The sequence below is a fragment of the Taeniopygia guttata genome, chromosome 4 (genome assembly GCF_048771995.1).
Source record: "Taeniopygia guttata chromosome 4, bTaeGut7.mat, whole genome shotgun sequence".
Taxonomy (NCBI): domain Eukaryota; kingdom Metazoa; phylum Chordata; class Aves; order Passeriformes; family Estrildidae; genus Taeniopygia; species Taeniopygia guttata.
In genome coordinates this window covers 53,096,437-53,115,380 of record NC_133028.1, presented here as the reverse complement: position 1 = coordinate 53,115,380, position 18,944 = coordinate 53,096,437, and the positions used below count along the sequence as shown (strand labels likewise).

The window sequence follows — 18,944 nt, the reverse complement described above, 5'->3', positions numbered from 1 at the left end:
CACCTAGTGGAATTGAAAGGAAATTGCTAAAACCAGTGTCCCATGCAATAGCAAAAAATAACCTTGTGAGGGTGCTTGCTATCCTTATAAATCTGAGTGTTCACACTGTGTCAATCAACATTACCTCTCCTCATCCAAACTTGGCAGGTTGTTCAAAGCAAATTGAAAAGCCAGCATCTCCTGGCTCTAGATGCTTGTAGCATCTTTGTACATCCCCTTCGCTCAGATTTAGCGCACAATATAAAATTAAAATTGTTGTAGAATCAAGGTGAGTATTTAATTAACTACTCTGCGAAATAGAAATAGGCTGCATACAACATGACTGAGGCACAACCACCAAGCTGGGCATGAACTTTGACAACAGCTCCAGCTCTGGGTCCTTTTGTATTCCATCAGCAACACAGTAATCTCATTTTCAGGAGTCAGTGATGTTCAGCTGGGCTGATTGAATAGCATTTATATTAAAAGCCGGGTAATCAGGTTTACTCACAGACAAAAATCAGTCTTTTTCAGGTACGATATGAAGGGGGCAGGACTGATTCTACACCCTTTGTGGTCCAGCTAGCAGTGGTGTTCCTGTGGGGTGGCTTTAGGACCACTTAGAAGGGTCTGTGCTTGTAAGGGGGAAGAAATCACGTACGGGAATTGCCGGCAGTTTTTGTGAGATTTGCTTTTTTCCTCGGCAATGGACGCAGGGGACATTTTACGACGGAAATGTGCTGTGGAGGGGGGATTGCAGAGACCCTAAAAAAAACTGGTGTAAATTGAATTTCGCTTTTCAGAAGCATCGGGCGCTCCAGCGCCGGCGCCTCCATGGGCTGCGGCCGCCACCTGCCAGCCGTGCCCGGCACTGCCGCCCTGAGCCCGGCTCATCGCGGCTCAGGACAGGGTTTAACAGTGCAAAGGCGGGTTTAAGAGCCTCCGAAGCAGGAGACAGGGATCCCAAAAGCTACAAACAGGCTTAAAGGCAGCGTCTGGGTGCCACAGACGTGCTCACAGCTTCCGTGCTGCTCCTTCTCCCCTGCCCTGCTTCCTCACCCCTGAGGGTGGGATGTCACATTTGTACATCCAAACCACACCAAGCGCAGAGCTGGGCTAGAATTTGATTTAAGCTGGAAATACTGCAGCAAATACCACATCAAGGAGGCTGCTTCAAAAGCCCGAGGACTCTCCCACACGTTGCCACCAGTGCATGTTCCTGGCTGAGACATGCAAGAGGAGGATGAAATCTGTCACTTGGGCTTTATGCCAGCTGGGGACTTGTACCGCTCTTTCCGCGCCGGGTTTCTGTTGTATGTTGTGAGGGGTTTGTTTTGTTTTTTAATACGGCTTTCCTGATTGAAATCAGGCTCGATGCAAAAGAGATGCTAGGCTCCTCCAGCCCTCAACAAAATCTGCATGTTAGAAGCCTTGTTGATGATCTGGAATAAATTATTCCAGGGAGGGTAAAGAGGCTTTTCAGGTTTAAAGTCCTGTTATGCAAATCACTTGTCTTCTGTTCTGCCTTTACATTAACACAGCCTGTCATAGTTCTTCCGCCACGCTTCATCTTCTATTTCCAAATCTACATTTTTTCAGACAATTTGATTTCAAAATTATATTTACATTCTTAACGTCTCTTAATGAGCTTATTTCATTGGTAGCATAAACTTAATTATGAGTCACACCAGGGGCTCTTTTGCTGTGAATATTTCCTCCAATTTAGCCTGATCAAAGATTGCTGGGCCGTGTGAGAAACACAACTTCAGATATTGCACTCACATACATTAAGAACGAGTTAAATATTTAAAATGGAAAAAATCTGCTCAAGTTAGTTACATTTTTAGTAGAGACCAGAGGCTGAGTTCAGACTGTCTTTAAAAAACAGGAATAGACCTTAAGATGTGGGGTGTAGTGGAACATTTTTTCCTTTGCAAGGCATCTCCAAAGGGGCAAGTTCCAATAGCTGTTTCTCAAAGCTAGACACCCTTAATAATAGTAATACTAATACTACTACTACTGCTAATAATAATAGTAACACCAACAACAGTGATTTTTTTAAAGGTTTGCTGGGGAAGAAGGGTTGTTTGTTTTTTTAACTGAAAACTGTATTCCAGTGCTTTCATGTCTTTTGCAAATTTTTAATGCCTGTTTTCATTCTTTTATCTTTTTATTGACCCCATTTGCTCAGGTGTAAAATGGTTCTCAGTTACTATGACAAATACCCCAAACATGTGCACTGCAGAACAGGCTGTGTTTGTTGTATATATTGCTGTATGTCTTCTGCTTCATGCCTTTCTCTGGTGAGCTGTCACATCTGCATGCAAGATTAAAGTGCAAACTAGGGAGCCACAGGCCCAAGTCCCACACCTCACCCCTGCCTCACTGTAGCCAAGATTTTAAAGTCTGATCCCTATAATTGGCTTCTTTATTTGCAGAGGTGGGATGCTTAGCACCCAGCTACCCAAGGCTTCTCTTCCTAGAGATCTAATGTGGAGCAGGAATGCACATGTATTACTGCATAACAACTAGAGATGGCATTATTGCTTCAGAGGTTTTCTGAGCAGACTTTGTATGCCATCAATTAATTGCTGAGATTTATTTAGAAATTTAGATATTTACATTCTCTATACTTAGTTTAAATTATAAGCAAATCCCCATGCTTAGTCAGAGCTCCTCCTGAATAGATCAGTGTCAGTCTGGTCCAGAATCACTTCCTGCATTTGTTAAGAAATATTTAGTATCCCATTCATATGCTGAGAGAGTTTCTTTTTTTTTTTTTTTTTTTTTAATCTCTGTGCTGCATTTCAGAGGGGGAAAAAAAAATACAGTTTTTAATCTTGGGTATGAATTTGCAGAACCCTCACCACAGCTGTGACAGGACAGAGAGCTTATGCCTGCACTGAGCAGGATAACAAACCTTGATGGCCCTAAACAACCTCACCTGTAGCTTCTACCCACACCCCTGTGCCAATACTCCACTTAAGCCCAGACTTGAGCTTGTGCTCTTCTCCCTATGAGGGTGCTTATCTCTAGCAGTCTCCTGGACCTGGCTCCTTACCTGGGCCCTGCTGAGCTGCTCCTTGACCTGTTCCTGCTGCTCCACTGCTGTCTGCAGGTTCCTGGTGCTCTGGCAGCCCTGCTGCTGGTGAGGTCAGGGCCTGGCTGGCGTGGTTGACCCTTCTCTGAGGAAGAAGCCCCACTCTTGTGCTCCCTGATGCTCAGTGAGGAAGTCCCTGGAATAGCTGTTTTCCTGGCAGTGCTTCCAAGGGCACCAAGTCCCCTCTGTGTCTGGCTCCCATTGATCTCTTGGCAAGAGAGGATGCCTGTCCTCCCTTGCTGCTGCAGAGGTGTGCTGGAAGAGATGCAGCTGCAACCTCTGTCTGCCTGGCTTACTGCTGCTGATGTTTAACTCAAATATCATTATTACTTCTTTCCTACTGCCGTCTCTGTGATACAGGAGACTGTGAAGGACCCACATGACCCACCCAGAGGTGTGGGTGAGTAACTTCAGTATTCCTTTGCAAAACTTGAAAGACTTAAATTTCCTCTTGTTTTTGCCAATTTTATGTCTCTCAAACTTGCATATAGCTGCTTCTGATTTCCCCAGAGAAAGTGAGCAGAATACCTAATCTTTATGCTCACGCTTGGTAACTGCATTTGACTTTTAGTAAATATTTATGGAGTCTTTAATTAATACACACAGATAAAAGGCAGTAACTAAAGGAGCGAGAACATAAAGGAAACATCAAACAAAGTACAGCCTTTTTATACCTAATCAAGAAGAAATACTATCTGAATGAAAAGTCTCAAGCAAGTGGGGAGTGAGTGAGCAAAATCAGATCAAAGGCAGTCAATAAAAGCTGATTTTATATGAGGCACATTATTTCTCAAATAAACAATGTGTGTTGTGAAAGGGAGTGCTTCAATACTGGCAGTAGAGATATTGTGAGGTTAAATCTGTTAGTTTTAGCATCTTTCTGGCTTATCCTGCTTTTTTCTCAGGAATCATTGTCCAAGTACAGCACTACTGAGCTTAATGTGCATACAGTGGCAGGATCTCAGCAGATAAAAGCAATCACGTAAGGATAGATGCTGATACTGTTTTGTGTTTTATGCTGTTTTTCATGTTTGAAGCACTGTAAATCTGTACTAATGCCACTTAAGTAAACGGAACTAATCTAGTCTTAATTGTATTTTGATTTCCACTCTAAGAAGTCCATAGCAACATATGATATCGAGTAAATATATGTATTCATGATACATGAAAAGAACTACTATAACTGGAAGAAAATGTTAGCAGCAAAACACAACATGGGAAAATGAACTTTAAGTTCTCATATGCAAATATTGTTTTGAAGTCCTTGCAGCTCCACCAGTCCTACGGCTGAATCAGTGTCTAGTCACTAACTTGCTAAGTCAAAAATCAAATATGTTTCAGCATGGACAAGGAAATAACATGATCCTGAGAAAGGCTGCACTAAGTTAAAGACGAAAGCAAAAAGTCAGCACTAGGCCCAATAGGCATTTGTTCTACCAGCAGAAATACAATAATACTTTCTTCAGGATGCCTTCCAGTCTGCAGCTGGAAGACTTCCTGAGACAAAGGATAAAGTTACAACTTAATGATTGTTAAAAAACTGAACTGATAATACCCTATTGGCAAGTTTTTTTCATGAAATAGTTTTCCTGCTTTTTAAAACCTCTTTTGGCTTCCAAATTCAGCAGAGTGTATGGTTACAGGAATGCTGCCTGACCCTTCATTTTTGTCTTTTTTAGTTTTAAACCCATTTTGTGTTGATGTCCATTTATCATAACAAGACTACCTGAATAATGAAGGTCATGACTTCATATCCCTCCTGCTCTTCATTTGTCTTTTTTCCACCTCTCTTTAGGGTATAGCACAAAACTGAGTTCTCTGTTCAAACTGTCTATAGACTTATACTCAGCAGCAGGGAATTGATGTACTGAAACAGTGGTGACTGTTTGTTCATTAGTCCTTCCCTAATAATTTCAAGTATTTGATTACCTAGCTTAGTTAAGGCAAACCTATATATTGGGCTATTCAGAGAGACATTAGCAATGACTCCAAGATTATTTTTTCCCCTGATGAAAACTACTGTATGTGTGATACTATCTCTATAAGCCTGTTTTTGTAACTGATTCTGCATTACAAGACTCTTTCCTGACACCTACTTAGTTGGAAATTCAGTATCATGAGACTTCTGCAATTCTTTAAGTTGAGCTTTTTTTACTGCACAAAATGATTTTGTAAAATTCTGTATAACCCTGCCATCTCCCTATTTATTTACTTCCCCCCTAGTTAATGAATACAGTACCTATTACAGATTAATGTGGAATTGTGTTGATAAACTACTTCTTGAAGAAGCAAACTAGTCTTTCATCTCTCTGATTTAATGCCTTATTTATTTATAACAGGATCTGTCTTCTTACTGTGTAATAGATTGCTTCCCACCCCACCCCCCCCCCCGCCCCATATCTTTTGGTGAGTGACCTTGCCAAAAGCCTCTGAAAATCACACATTTATATACTTGCTTCTGATTTAAGGCATACCAATGTATCTCTGTGGCATAATTTCCCTGTAAAATCTGTCCTGAGCCATTATTCACATTATAATTTTTACTTAATTCTATTCTCTACTGTAGACAAGTTTCAAAATCTGATTTAACAGTTTGTATTTTCTTGCAACCTCCTTAGAAACCTTACAAAAAACCCAAAAACAAACAAACAAAAAAAAACCCCAAAAACCAGCAAATCACCTTATGCATTCACCAGCACTGGTCCCCTGTGCTGCAGTGATCTAGAGTTTGATCATTTTGTATGTGACTGCCTTCTCTGGATGGGCATCCAGAGGCACAAGTGTGGAGCCATGGCATGTGCTTGCTGTGTGTAGCTTTGGCCTCACAATACACTGGAAAACAAAGTCTACCTGTCTTCACGGTATTGCTGGGGCAAGGGAGAAATACTAGGAAGGCTATCCATGAAGTGAGAGCTGTGGATGATTAAAAACCTCTCTGAAAAATCCTTTGAATTTTGGATAAACAGTTTCTGTAGTCTGAAAAGTAGGTGTATTTTAAGACCTGTCATTACTGCAGTCTAAAAGAGCTTCTTTGTCTTTGGAGCTCCACAGATGTTTACAAATTAAAATACAGATTTGCAATATGAATGTATGCAGAGGTGGAGAAATTATTATCTGTTTTCTTTGCTGAAGCACAAAGACTGAGTAATTGCCCAAGACAACATTGGCAGTTTGAGTCAAACAAACTTAATTTTTGTAACTTACACCTATTTGCAAATTATAGGTTTAGCTTTCACAATTAAGCATCACATATTGTATGGGGAAAAAGGTTGTTTGTACTTTTAACAATTTTATGCTCTCTGTTTTACAGAAACTGGTGTGCTTATGTCCATACCAGACTCATACCTACAGTTGTGGTGGACAACCTGGAAACCTTCTCATCAGGCAGAGCAAAGCCTTGCACTTGGCAAATTGGATCCTGTGCTCAGAGGTAAGGAGAACTAGGAAGAAAGAGTATTTGCAAGAACTTTAATTACAACCAAATACACAGTAAATGTGAATATAACTTGAAAAATTAAAAGGGAAATGAGAAGGGAGCATGCCCTCACTCTGGCACCCTCCAGTCAGTTCCAAGTTTTTAAGTCAAAGAGAGGTGCACAAGTACAAAGCTTTAAAACACATGCAGGGAAGAAAATCCTTTCTGTGCTGTTTTCCAAGCTTGTGCTCTGTTGAAGCAAAAGACTTCCCCTGAGAGGCATAAATATTTTTGTTATTATCTCTCTGTTTAGTGCTTATTTCTGACACAGCTTTGTTCAGGCAGTGAACCTAGACAAGTAATTGGCTTGGATGGAACTTGTAAATAATACCTCTGTTAAACAGTCAGGCTGTCCTTTGTGGTTTGGGTGGCTCGTATTCTCTAAATTTTAGATTTCAGTTGTAAGTGAAATTGAATTTTAATGCATGAATTTGGAAAATGGCAAAATAAAACAACACCAACAAAATGGAGATTGTAGTGTATTTTTCTCTTGAAAAATTTTAAAAGCCTTTTAAAGTTTGACTCTTAAAAGACTTGTCCTCTAGGTGGTATGGCAGAACACATTTAAAGCTTTGAGTTGAAACTGGAAATAGAGCTTCCTTAGCATTTGGTGACTCTGAAATGTAGTCAACTGCATGGCAAAACTGTCGAGTGGACCCTGTGGTTGAAGTGTTGCCAGTTTTGTTATCTTGTTATCTTGTTTTATCTTGTTATCTTGTTTTAACTTTCCTAATTCAATTATTTTAGGTCCTTGTACTGCTTCTATATATAAGGCTCTACTACTGAATTTCTGAGACTTGTTCACATGGCTTTTTTTTTAACGTGGATTATTTTTGAAATCACTACTCCTGATTAACTCCTTTCATGGACACTTCATTTTTATGAGTGGTTTTAGGAATGGATTATGCTAATGAAGAATAAGGTGTTTTTATCATAAGACCATCCATACAGCAAAATAACCAGGAAGTCTTCTGAATTCAGATCATCTTTATTGAGTTCTTGCTGCTGAAAAAGCCATTTCTTAGAGCCAAAGCTGGCTGGGGACACATGCAAAGCTTCTGCCAGCTGCTATGAGAATTTTAATATATAAAATATTACATCCCTTGGGAAGGGGTGACAGCATTAACTGGAGCGTAAAATAAGGTGGCATTTTTTAATGTATTGTGAGGATATTTTTTTATCTGATAGCCTTTAAATTTGTCTCTTTTTCTGGCATGATTTATCAGGGCTTGTGTACAAAACAATTCAGTAACTGTTTTATCATCATATTTTCTGAGATTTTAGGTGTACTTTGTGTTAGTGCTTATAACTAGTAACAGCATGTGATATTATTTTTGTCTGAACTTTGTATTTAACATCTTAAAAGGGCAAGGAGAGTTGCTATAGTTTATTCTGTATGCCCTACTGCAGTATGTTCATTTTAAACTGACTTCTCTGTGATGTTAAGAAACCTAGGAAAAGTGATGGGGTAGCCAGGACATGCAGAGTCTGTTGGAACACAGAAATAAAAATATTGCTGCTTCCTCTGCAGTTGCATGCTGTAAAAGTAATAACTGAGGCCTCACAGTTACATAGAAAGGCTCTCCCTTCCCTGAAATCCAGAGTGGAATTTTTCACACTTTATTGGATTAATGTTTGTATAATCTTGGTTAAAATAATCAGAAGGGAAGGTTTCCAGTGTGCACTGAATGTGTGCTGATGTGGTGTAATTTTATTGTGAATGTATTTTTCCACCAATTTTAAAGAAAAGTGGTATATGAAAATAGTATTTTTGACTCCCTTTTTTTCAGTTTAGTGGTTATTAATTGTAATATCTTCCATCAAAGATTGCAGTATTTGAATCCTGAGTAAGATATTCCAGGAAGAAATCTAAATAGACATCAGGCTTCCTTAAAATTCATACAGTTAATCTGGAGGTTGCAATATTAAAGCTGTGATTGCTAATGAAACATCAAACCCTGGTAAGAATTAACTTTGAATTTCAAACAGTAATAAAAGGATATGACAAGTGGGATAATGTAATGAAGTTATGCAGGTATCTTACAGCTCCTCTTGGGTTACCTAAAATAGATTTAAATTGTTCTCATTTCACAGGTCCCAGACAACAACACACCAGGCTTACAGAATCAAACATAAAATAGTGACATCACTGGAGTGGAAGTGCTGTCCTGGGTACAGTGGGCAAAACTGCCAACCCAAAGGTGGGTAGAGTTTGATCCATGAGCAAATGGCTCTGTTGAAAACAAATGCAGTGCTTTCTGTTAAATTCAAAACCAGAAAAAATGCACAGGAAACTAAAATGCTTTGGGATGTTTACTCTTCCATGTATGTGAATTTCCAGAGCATCTAAATGGAATATCTTTTCTGCTCTTCCACTCTAAATAAAGCTCATAAAATCTCCAGCCATATTTAATTTTGCTAAAATATGGAGTTTGCATTCAGTGTGCCTCTACTTTTGACCTTTAAGTTATTGAGAATTGCAGTGCTGGGGGAATTAAATCCAGGTCCTCTATTAAATACTTGCTGTAATATTCCTCTACAGCAGTGTTACTCTTTTGCCTTTTGGTTTCAGAATCTGAGGATATATTTTGTTTATGATAAAATAATGTATCAACTTTTTTTTACTTCTCTGAATTTTGTAGTTCTTCTGCCGTTCATTTCAACAGTGACTGAATTTTTATAGATATTATTTCTAGGTATCCCTGTATAATTGTGCCCTTTTTGACAGAGTAGCCTTTTACCTCTGCCCTGGTGATCAAACATGTGGCATCATACTGTAATTTTACATCTGTATAAAAGCTCTTTCTTTGCTGCTGGCCTTAAGCAAGCAGTCCTTGAAAAATTAGATATGGCATCAGCATACAGGTTTTAAATGAATGAATATTGCAAGAAAGGCTATTAGGTATGATAGGGAATTTAATCAGCAGCGGTGAAGTAAAGGGCTGTGATTAAAAATTAATGTAGAGGAATGAAGAAAAATTGCTATTGTTCACATCCAGGAGGGAAATTTCAGCGCCAAAGAGCCAGGACCTTGGCAGGCACAAAAAGTCTCCTCTGCACAGAAGTGTGGAGCCAGTTATTAACAGATATAACAGAGCACAGTTGGTCAGCAGGGCTGTCCACTGAACATGGATCAAATGTTTTAAAGGTTTCCTTTCAGAAAAGAGCAAATATTAGCAAAAATAGATTAAAAAAATGTAAAGGGTAGCATTGAAGGGGGAGGTCACAGTTGACAAAATTGAAATGGCATCAAAATAACAGGAAAACATTGACCAGGAAGAAAATCTGTATAACTCAATTTGTAGTGGCATCTATGTTAAAAATAAGAATAAAGGAAAGTGCTGTGAAGTGTTACAGGGACGGGTGTTACATCTCCTGGGTTCTATTTTCAAACATCTTCTGGCTTGCTGAATAACTTGGGGAAGCCACTTATAATCTGCATAACCAAGTTTACCCATCTAGAAAATTGAGATGACAGTCATCTCACAGGGGTACTGGGATATTTAATTAATTAATGCTTGTAGAAGTGCTTAAAGAGATTGGGATGAAAGGTGTTATGTCAGAGAAGCTTTCCTTCCTTGCTTCTGGAATCCTGCCTCCCATGAGGAGCAGACCACCAGCACAAGCCTGCCTGTATTATTCAATTCCCATGAAGGGATGTGGGCTAATGAACTTGAACAGCTGGGAGCCCAATAGCCTTGTCTTCCTGTGCTCCACAACAGCAGCGGAGAAATGCTGAGTGTGCTGAGTGAGGCTCTCCTGAGTCACTGAGCCTCCCACTTGGCCTCTCTGTTGTTCAACAACAGAGTTGTTGCTGAAGGGTTTCTGTGCCAAGGGAACTGGGGTGTTCTGACAATCCTTTAGATCCTGGAAAGGCCCTGTTAGTGTGATGTGGGTTGCTTGTAGCAAATGCTGATTTAAAATGCCTTCTGGTTTAGCTTCTGTCTGACAGAGTGAAGTCATATGTAACTATTTCAGTCTGATAGTCTAGGCAGGAGAAACTACTTACCACCACCTGATAGCTATTACCAGAAAGTCTTATTTGGTAGCCCCATTGTAGCTGCTTGCCTTCAGATGCTTCTCAGGGTAGTACAGTAGTGAGAGAGATGGAAGTGATGTGTTCAGATCAGTATTTGTAACCTTACCTTCCTTGTGGCAGTACATGAGACCAAATTGTCTAAGACATGGATCCTATTCCAGTATGGACAATGCAATTTTTAAAGAAAATTTATAAGTATGAAAAAATGTGGAGGTAATTTTTATAAGTCTAACGAGACAAGTCAATATGGACAATTCAACAATTAAAGCATCATTTTGAACTCAGACTATCAAATGCTTAACTGGGAGCAAAGCCAGATTCACGACATGTCGCTTTTGCTAAACACAGCTTTATTTTAACTTTGTGTGTATAGTAATGAAATGCTGGCTCCCCCATGCACATTCGGAGCCACCAAATTCAAAGTTCTGCCACAGTCGCTGCCAGCACGGAATTCCCTGGAGTGGCAGTGATGCTGTTTCCCCAGCAGATGGCCGTGCCATGTCCTATCCTATGCGTGCGGCGAGCGGCACGCAGAAAAGGTGGGAATTCGCCTTGGAACACGGGAGGAAACTGCCTAACCCCCCACTCTGGGAAACGCCTTCAGCCACTCCTGCTTCATCAAAGATAAATTGAGTCAAAAGGACGCAATCTCTTTTTTTTTTTTTTTTTTAATATTCCCTGGAATGGTTTTGAGTGCCATTTTTAAAAATACATGGGACAATAAATTATACATCCAGGCCAATATATTGGGTGATAGATGTCGGAATCTGTGGGTATTGGTGATTCCGAGATTGTAGAAAGTCTCTGTCTTTCTGCCCCATTGCCAAAGAAGGAGCCATAATTCGTCTGTGCTGTTTTCAAGGTTGTTTATTCTTGCTTGTCTCTAACATGTTCTGCTGCCCTGCCGTAGGTCTGTCCTGCAGGGCAGCGTGTGGGGCTCTGCCCCTCAGTGGGATGGTACAAACATTATATACCAGAAACTAGGTGTACTATATTTACAGTAATGTGCCAATATCTATCATCTACGTTGAATAGTGTGTCCCCAGCCTAAACCAATAGAAAAATGCCAACACTACAGTGAAACATGGAGGGCATGAAGAAGGAGGAAAAGGACAAGACAGACCCAATTTCCTCCATCTTGTCCCCTCAGAACCCCTAATCTAGAATCCTAAAATTTTACTTTTGCACCCGTGCCACACTTAATTATTACTCATATCAAACACTCAAAGCTTGTAATTCATCCTGTGAGATTGAAAACTCCTCTCCATGGACAGAGATCACAGACAGTGTCTCTCGGGGCTCTGTACAGGGGGGTTCCTGACCCCCTGCCAGGGTCCCAGGCCCTCCAGAGCAGACAGAGGGAAGCCCTGGATTCCCACAGATAGACACCTAATGTTAAATTTCTGTATGTGCTACCTGTTTTTCTAGTACAACAGGAAGGACTCATTGCTCAGGATTTCGTATTGCTGCTTTTTTGGTTTTGTTTGTGGTGCTTTATTATTGCAAATGACACCTTTAAGGTGCTTTAAGAACCTTTAAGGTCTGCGTGCCTCAGTTGAATTTCTTTCTTTTTTATCTTTTTTCCTTTGTTTAAACTGAGCATGGCATATCTAATTTTTAAAAGGTCTCAAATATAAGTAATTTGATGGCTATTTCTACCCTAAAGAGTATGTGTATTAGGTTTTTGGTCTGGTGCTCCCATCACACCTGCTGTTATCCGGCATCTACAATGGGAAATCTCAGCTGTGGGAATAAGGGGCACATAAATGTAATCACCATATGATGTCTTGGAGTGATTCCTTTGGAAAAGGCCTGAGCCCTGCTGGAAGAATGATGTAGGAGAAGCTATATTGCCAGTGACTCCTCTGAATTTGTTTCACAAATGAAAAGCCTGAATTTCTAATGCTACTTGCCAAGCACCTTTCCTGTACTGCAGTGAAATGTGATGAGTGTACAATATGTGAGTGTCTGTGGGTGAGGCTGGTGTGTGTGTGCATCACTGGCTCCAGTCCTTGCTGCTATCAGAGGCAGTGCAGTGCACTTTGGACTTGCTCCATGGCTGCTTTGCTCTGACAGAGATGCTATGTGCTTGGTCTCAGTCATGTTACCTGTTTAAAGCATTAGTAAAACAGGCACACACAGAGAAATATGTATCCTTGGAACTTTAAGAGCGAATAAAACTGTGAGGGCTTGGGTATTCTAGAGTGATTTATTGGGAGGATGATATTGATGTATTAAATATTCATATTTATTATTGATTTATTAGCATACCTATTATTATCATACATATTATTGATTCATTAAATATTTATATTATTAAATATTTATTTTTTAGGGAGGATGAAAGTTGAATAGTATATATATAAAAAAAAATGTGGCACTGTGATCTGTAGCACCAACAGTGTCAGTGACTGCATTTAGGGCAACAGAAGGACCAGTAAATAAAAGAATAAAAGGACATTGATCAGCTGGTCTTTATCACAGACAAGTATCTGACTCTCTTGTCATAGATTGTATCGCCACAACACCACGTGATAAATTCTGTATAATGAGTTGGGTTGACTGCAAGAATTTAGCTTCTGTCAAAAACCATGCCACAGAAAGATAACAGAAGCTGTTGAAATTATAACTATTTGAGGATTTTCTATTTCTCATCAGGAAATTTCAAAATATTCTATCAAACTATTGGTCCAGATGATAATTTCCTCTGAGTCCCTACCCTAATTTTTACAGCACCCTTAATTTACAATTTAAACACCTTATATTGTCCTAATTGTAGTCTATTTATCTTCAAGATGGAATTTCTTGACTCTGCATTTTAATCCATTTCCCTGGAAACTTGCATTATGGCTAAACTGGATTTTAATATTTGAAGTGTAAAGTAATGTCACCATACCCAAGTTATTCTGCTTGTACTGTACTAAAGACTGGAAACCACATTAGTGCCACATAAATGGCATTCCTTAGATATGCTCCTCCTGGAAGATTGACTTCAAAATGTTCCACGAACTGAGTGAGTATATAAAAATTGATATCAATTTACACTAGTAAGTTTATTATCTAATTTGTACATATTTCTTTTTTTCAAAAAAGTAAAATAAAACAGCATAATTAAGCCTGATGGCTAGAGAATCTATGTCAGGAATATGGTGTCCTAGGGTGAAGTTATGGTGTTTGTATCTCCAATCGTGTGTTCTGTTTACGTTTGATATTATGTTCTGTGCTTTCAGAACTGACTCTGAAAGTGAAGGTTTGTTTTGCCTTGTTATCATCTGGTTCACCTCCCCCCATGGTCTGCTGCCTAGAAAAGGCTAGGGCTGGCTGGCTGGCTTTTGCTTTGCTTGCTTGCTTGCTTTTCCTGCTTGCTTTGCTTGCTTCTGCTTTTGCCTTTGCTTCCTAGTTAGTTTAGCTAAGCAGTCCAATTCTTTCCCTGGACTGTTGCTTTTCCTTTCCTCTTCCTGAATACCATCCAACCTGCTCTGGACTGGGATCTGGGAAACACCGAGGAGCACCGAGATCCTGCATTTTGTGATCTGCAGCAGCCATCCCCAGTGCTGGAGAGCAATCCCCAGCGTCCAGACCTGGGTAACCACTCCCAGGAAAGACTTTTCTGGATTTGTTAATCTCTTCAGAGTGGGGAAAGAGTTTTGTTGTCATCTGGTGTTGTTAATTTTTTTTTGGTGCTGGGGAGTTGCTTTGTTCGTTGAATAAACAGGTTCTTTTCCACTTCTCTCAGAGGAAATTTTTTCCCGAACCAGGTGGGTGGGGAGGGGCTGTGGGAGTTTGTTTTCTGGGGGCTCCTTCCAGAGGGTTTTCCCCAAATTTGCCCTAAACTAGGACATATGGAAATCTCAGTTCTGTTCCCAGCTATCTGATCAATTCATTACTTTTTGGGAGTGAAGGCACTTAACTTTCTGGACCTCAATTTCTGCAGCTGTGATATTGATTTAATGATGTTAGTCCAGCTATTTGCAAATTACTTTTGGATCTTTTGGGCTGAAATGTAAAATAAGAACAGATAATCCCATCTGCCATCACCAGAGAAAATATTTACAAAATTGCCACTTTTGTGAAGTTTTTTATGTATATACCTGTTCTAAATGTCCCATTACATTTGTTGGGACTTAGAATTTGATTATGTTTTGAAATTGGTTTTATTTTTAAGTGCTGAAAAAAACGTAGCAATCACCATTGCCTTTAGTAGTAAGATTTCCATGTTTGAAGATCTGTGTAATCTGAAAAAAAAACCAAACAAAACAAAACAAACCAAAAAAACCCAACCCAAAAAATAGTTTCTACAAACACGGTTAATTTTGTAACCATTAAAAACCCCTAATTAATTCTACATGTGACAATCTCTGTATTGTCTTTATACTGCTGTTTTATATAGTTCTAAAATATTCCTCTAGAAATTTTAGCCCTGGCCTTTTAAAAATTCTGTTAATTATACAGCATTATATATTATTATTTTGATATTAACACCAGTCCCTGCCACTCTTCAGAAATCTTTCATAAAGCCAGCCACCATCTTCAGCAATGTGGTCCTACACTACATGTAGCAGATAAGAGTCACTGCAGATGATTAGGCTTTAGTACAGCTGGTACAGAATAAAGAATGAATAAAATTGTTGTGCAATCATCCCAATTATCATGTTCTGTGCTTCACTCACATCCTTTACCTTCCTTTTTTCTCCCTTCTCTAGCTCAAGAACAGCAATCAGTTATACACAGCAACCAGGCTGAAAGCAGCAGAACTATTGGTGAGAGGACACCAGGAGCTCTGCAGGACCCCAGTGGGCCAGGTCAGTTGTTAAAATCGCTCTCACCTTTACCCAGTCTCTGAGATCTGTGCAAAAACAATTTGAGGGAAATCTCTGCCTACTGAAGGGATCTGAATGCAATGTCAATTTCTATCAGTCATGGTGCAGTGGTTTGCTCTTCTGATAAAGACGGGCAGAAGACACTGAATTTAAATGTGCCAGCAGGTTAGAAATAACAGAGGGTTTTGTGCCTAAATTAAAACCAGGGAAGTATTTGGTATAGAAATATTTAAATTATTATGTTATTGAAAATAATAAATTACCAAACAGAAGGAGAAAAAAGAAAATTGAAGGGAAAAAACAAAGCGAAAAACCCCAGCCCAAATACAGAAGTAGTACAGACTAGCATTGCACATAGAATAAAATGTAATTAAGTCATTGCCTATCTTAATATGTGATTATTGATGTGTATTTTCTTACAAATATTGGTTCTTTATTCAAAATCAGTACAAAGATATTTCAGACCTTAACAAGGGCAGCTCAGGCATGTTTTAAGCTACTATGTCTAGGATGATCAAATAACTAAGAAACATAGCAAGAGTTTATATACCAGAGATGCTTGAGAGTATTTTTTATTGTCTTATACATTTGCTCTTTATTGTGTTTACTTTATATCATCTGGATATTTTGGTTTTGGACTATAATGTCAGTGTTATCTCACAGAAGTATGTACAGAAAAATGAGAATTGTAAGAGCTGCTCAGTAACAAAAAAGATTTATTTTTTGAGAACCTGTAGAGAACCTATGTTAGATGACTGCTGTGTGAAAAGCTTCTCCATGTTTTGGTTGCTAATTGCTGGAAGCTTTGTTCTGGGAGAAATCATGTGATGTTTGCCATTTTAGGAGGCAACACTGCACTGTCAGCTATACTTGCTGCAACATGAATGATGGCTATTTCTCATGGGGATAAAACCTCATTGTCCCAGTGTTTTGGGGTCGGGTCAGGTCAGAGGCAGAGTTTGGGGCTCCAAGGGCAGCCAGTGTCCTAGTTGATGGCACCTTTGGTCTTAGAATAATCCTGCAACATTCACAATTTTTGGAGGCAGCACGTGACTTTGGCCATGTGTGCCTGGTCTCAATTGGTGGCCCTTTTCTACTTTTCATGTACTTTTCATGCTGAGGTGCCAAAAAATGGCCGTGATGTGAAGGAGTGTTTAATGGAAACATATTCCTTGAACTTTTTTACTACCTTCCTTTTCTTTTGAATCTATTGATGCTTGTTTTTGTCTACACTGGCATTTTGTATAACAAACATCTATTCCACACTGTGGTGGTGTTGTCACTCACCTATTGGCCTATATCCAGAAACATTCTCCTGAAGCAAATAAATAAATCAGGTTGTATTCACAGGTTTGTGTTTTGCAGCTTTAAATACCTTCTTTTGGGCTGTAATGCATACAGGATGTCATAATTAAGATTGCTACAGAGATTTATGGAGATTTCACACATGCATGTGCTTATATGCATGTATGTGCTTTATTTTAGATCGTAATAGAGAGGAGGAAAAGGAGAGGGAAAGATTGAATCTGGCATGGAGATTTAGAGTGGTATTTTTGAAAGGGATTTAGGCTGTTGTACCTTGGTGATACTGTGTGAGCAACCAAATCTCTCAGGGCTGGCAAGAGGAGGATGCAGACAGGGCCTATTATGAAAAAGTGGGCTTGATCAATAGAGCACTGAGACATGCCACTTCTGTTAGGAATTATACTCTGAGAAATAAATCTGAAATTGGAATCTCTAACCTCCATGTTAATTGCTTTTCAAATTACTTTAAAATCAAATTGGGTCAGTCTAGAAAGAGGGATATACCTGTTCTGGCTGTCAACCCTGCAAACACAGCCTGGAGCCAGGGCTCACTGCTGTGGTCTGTCATTCCATCAGCACCTGCTATGGCTCTACAAGCCAGATTCTGCTCCCAGGTCTCACTTTGCAGCCGTGCCACTTTCAGGCATAAAACCTCACTTTCAGGTTCATCCAACTTCTCTTCCTCCCTCAGTGGGAACTGGTAGAAACCAAGCTAAAAAAAGCATTACACCCTACAAGTTAGTTATCACTTTGGGTGACTGTGTGAGAGCCGCTAATGAATTCAAATCCCTTTCTCATAGTAACAATTCAAGCAGAAGTGTCCAGACCTGTTTGTGTCTCACAAAGCTGTATTATGAAGACAAAGGTCTATCAATGGTCTGTCTTTGCAGCGCCAGTCAGAAGAAGTGCCAGAGTCTAAATGAGGTGGTTGAGTTAGAAATAATTTATTGTCTGTTTAAGTAGATACCTTGGTCAGAAAACACAGTCGGAGATCCTAATATCCTTACCTGAAAGAGCCTTATTCTCCAGGCTCTTAATATTATGGACTTTACAAGCAATATGACTCTACATGAGAGCATTCTCATGAGTGTTGGCCTGCTTCATCTGCATCTGTACCTATCTTTACATACCAGAATTTTAAAGAATACAAATCATCAGAACAATATGCCCTTTTGCATATAACTTGCTTGGGGGATTTGGAGCCTTTGGACCCCTGTACTTACACAGGATTTCTGATTAGAGCTGTTTGCTGCCATAGGAATAGATACTGGTGCTGTAATGAAAAGTGACAAAGGATCAATAGGAATAGTGTAAACTTACACTTATAAATATTTGTATGCAATGCTAAAGAATCTCATCCATAGCAGTTTAAGTCATAGTATAGCCCACATCATTTGAGATAATATATCATATGCCTAACATAGGGTTTTAGGCAATTATCAAAGGAGAATTTCTAGCTTTGTTTACAGGAATTCAAACATCTAATTTTGTCAGCATCGTCTGAAAATCCAGACTAAATTTGATACCTGTCCCCTGTCAAACTCAGATGGCTGGCTGAAGTCATGTGGAGTCCTAATTTTCTACATTGAGGCATCCTTCACTATTACCTATCTTAAAATCATCCATCTAGGCCTTTTTATTTCTGAGGGGACTAGAAGTGTCAAGAACAATTTGGGCAGGTTTTAAAACAAACTTGACTTTTTAGGTTAAGCTTCTATTTTTAATGATAGACTAATCATTGTTCCAAAGTAATTGATCTTTTAGCTGTTTTTCTGCCTTACTGCCTTGTGTTTTGAAAAAGTCTTTATTTTGACCCTAACAATGGAAAGATAATGTATTCCTTCAGACACAAGCCTTGCAAATTCATGAAGTTGTGTTATAAATGGTGAGTAAAAATGAATGCTTTTGTGATTGTGTTAAAGGGGATTGACTAAATGAAAATTAACTGAATACTCTGTAGGGTGGTAGGTGGAAGAAGAATGGCATTATGTTGATTAAAATAAGCTAACCATTCAGAATACTCTTGTAGAATCATAAATACTTTATAATGGATGCATATGCTTCAGTAATTAGTAACTGCTGTGATGCTGAATCTCACTAACACGACAAAAATCAAGATGACTTACTCAAAACTAAAACTTCAGAAAATTTTCACCCCACTTTTAGCTAATAGCTCTCAGTCAATTATACTTTCTTTTATTTATTCACTAAATGATGTTTAACAAT

The 18,944-nt window shown here is 39.2% G+C and overlaps 1 protein-coding gene across 1 annotated transcript in view; it reads left to right on the top strand.

Annotated features, from left to right (window-relative positions):
• Positions 1 to 18,944, top strand: part of MMRN1 (multimerin 1) — a 41,691-nt gene that overhangs the window by 7,615 nt on the left and 15,132 nt on the right. The window contains exons 2-4 of the mRNA XM_030271722.4: positions 6,390 to 6,509; positions 8,649 to 8,755; positions 15,297 to 15,395. Coding sequence (XP_030127582.4) covers positions 6,390 to 6,509; positions 8,649 to 8,755; positions 15,297 to 15,395 — 326 coding nt within the window. The remainder of the gene's footprint in view (positions 1 to 6,389; positions 6,510 to 8,648; positions 8,756 to 15,296; positions 15,396 to 18,944) is intronic.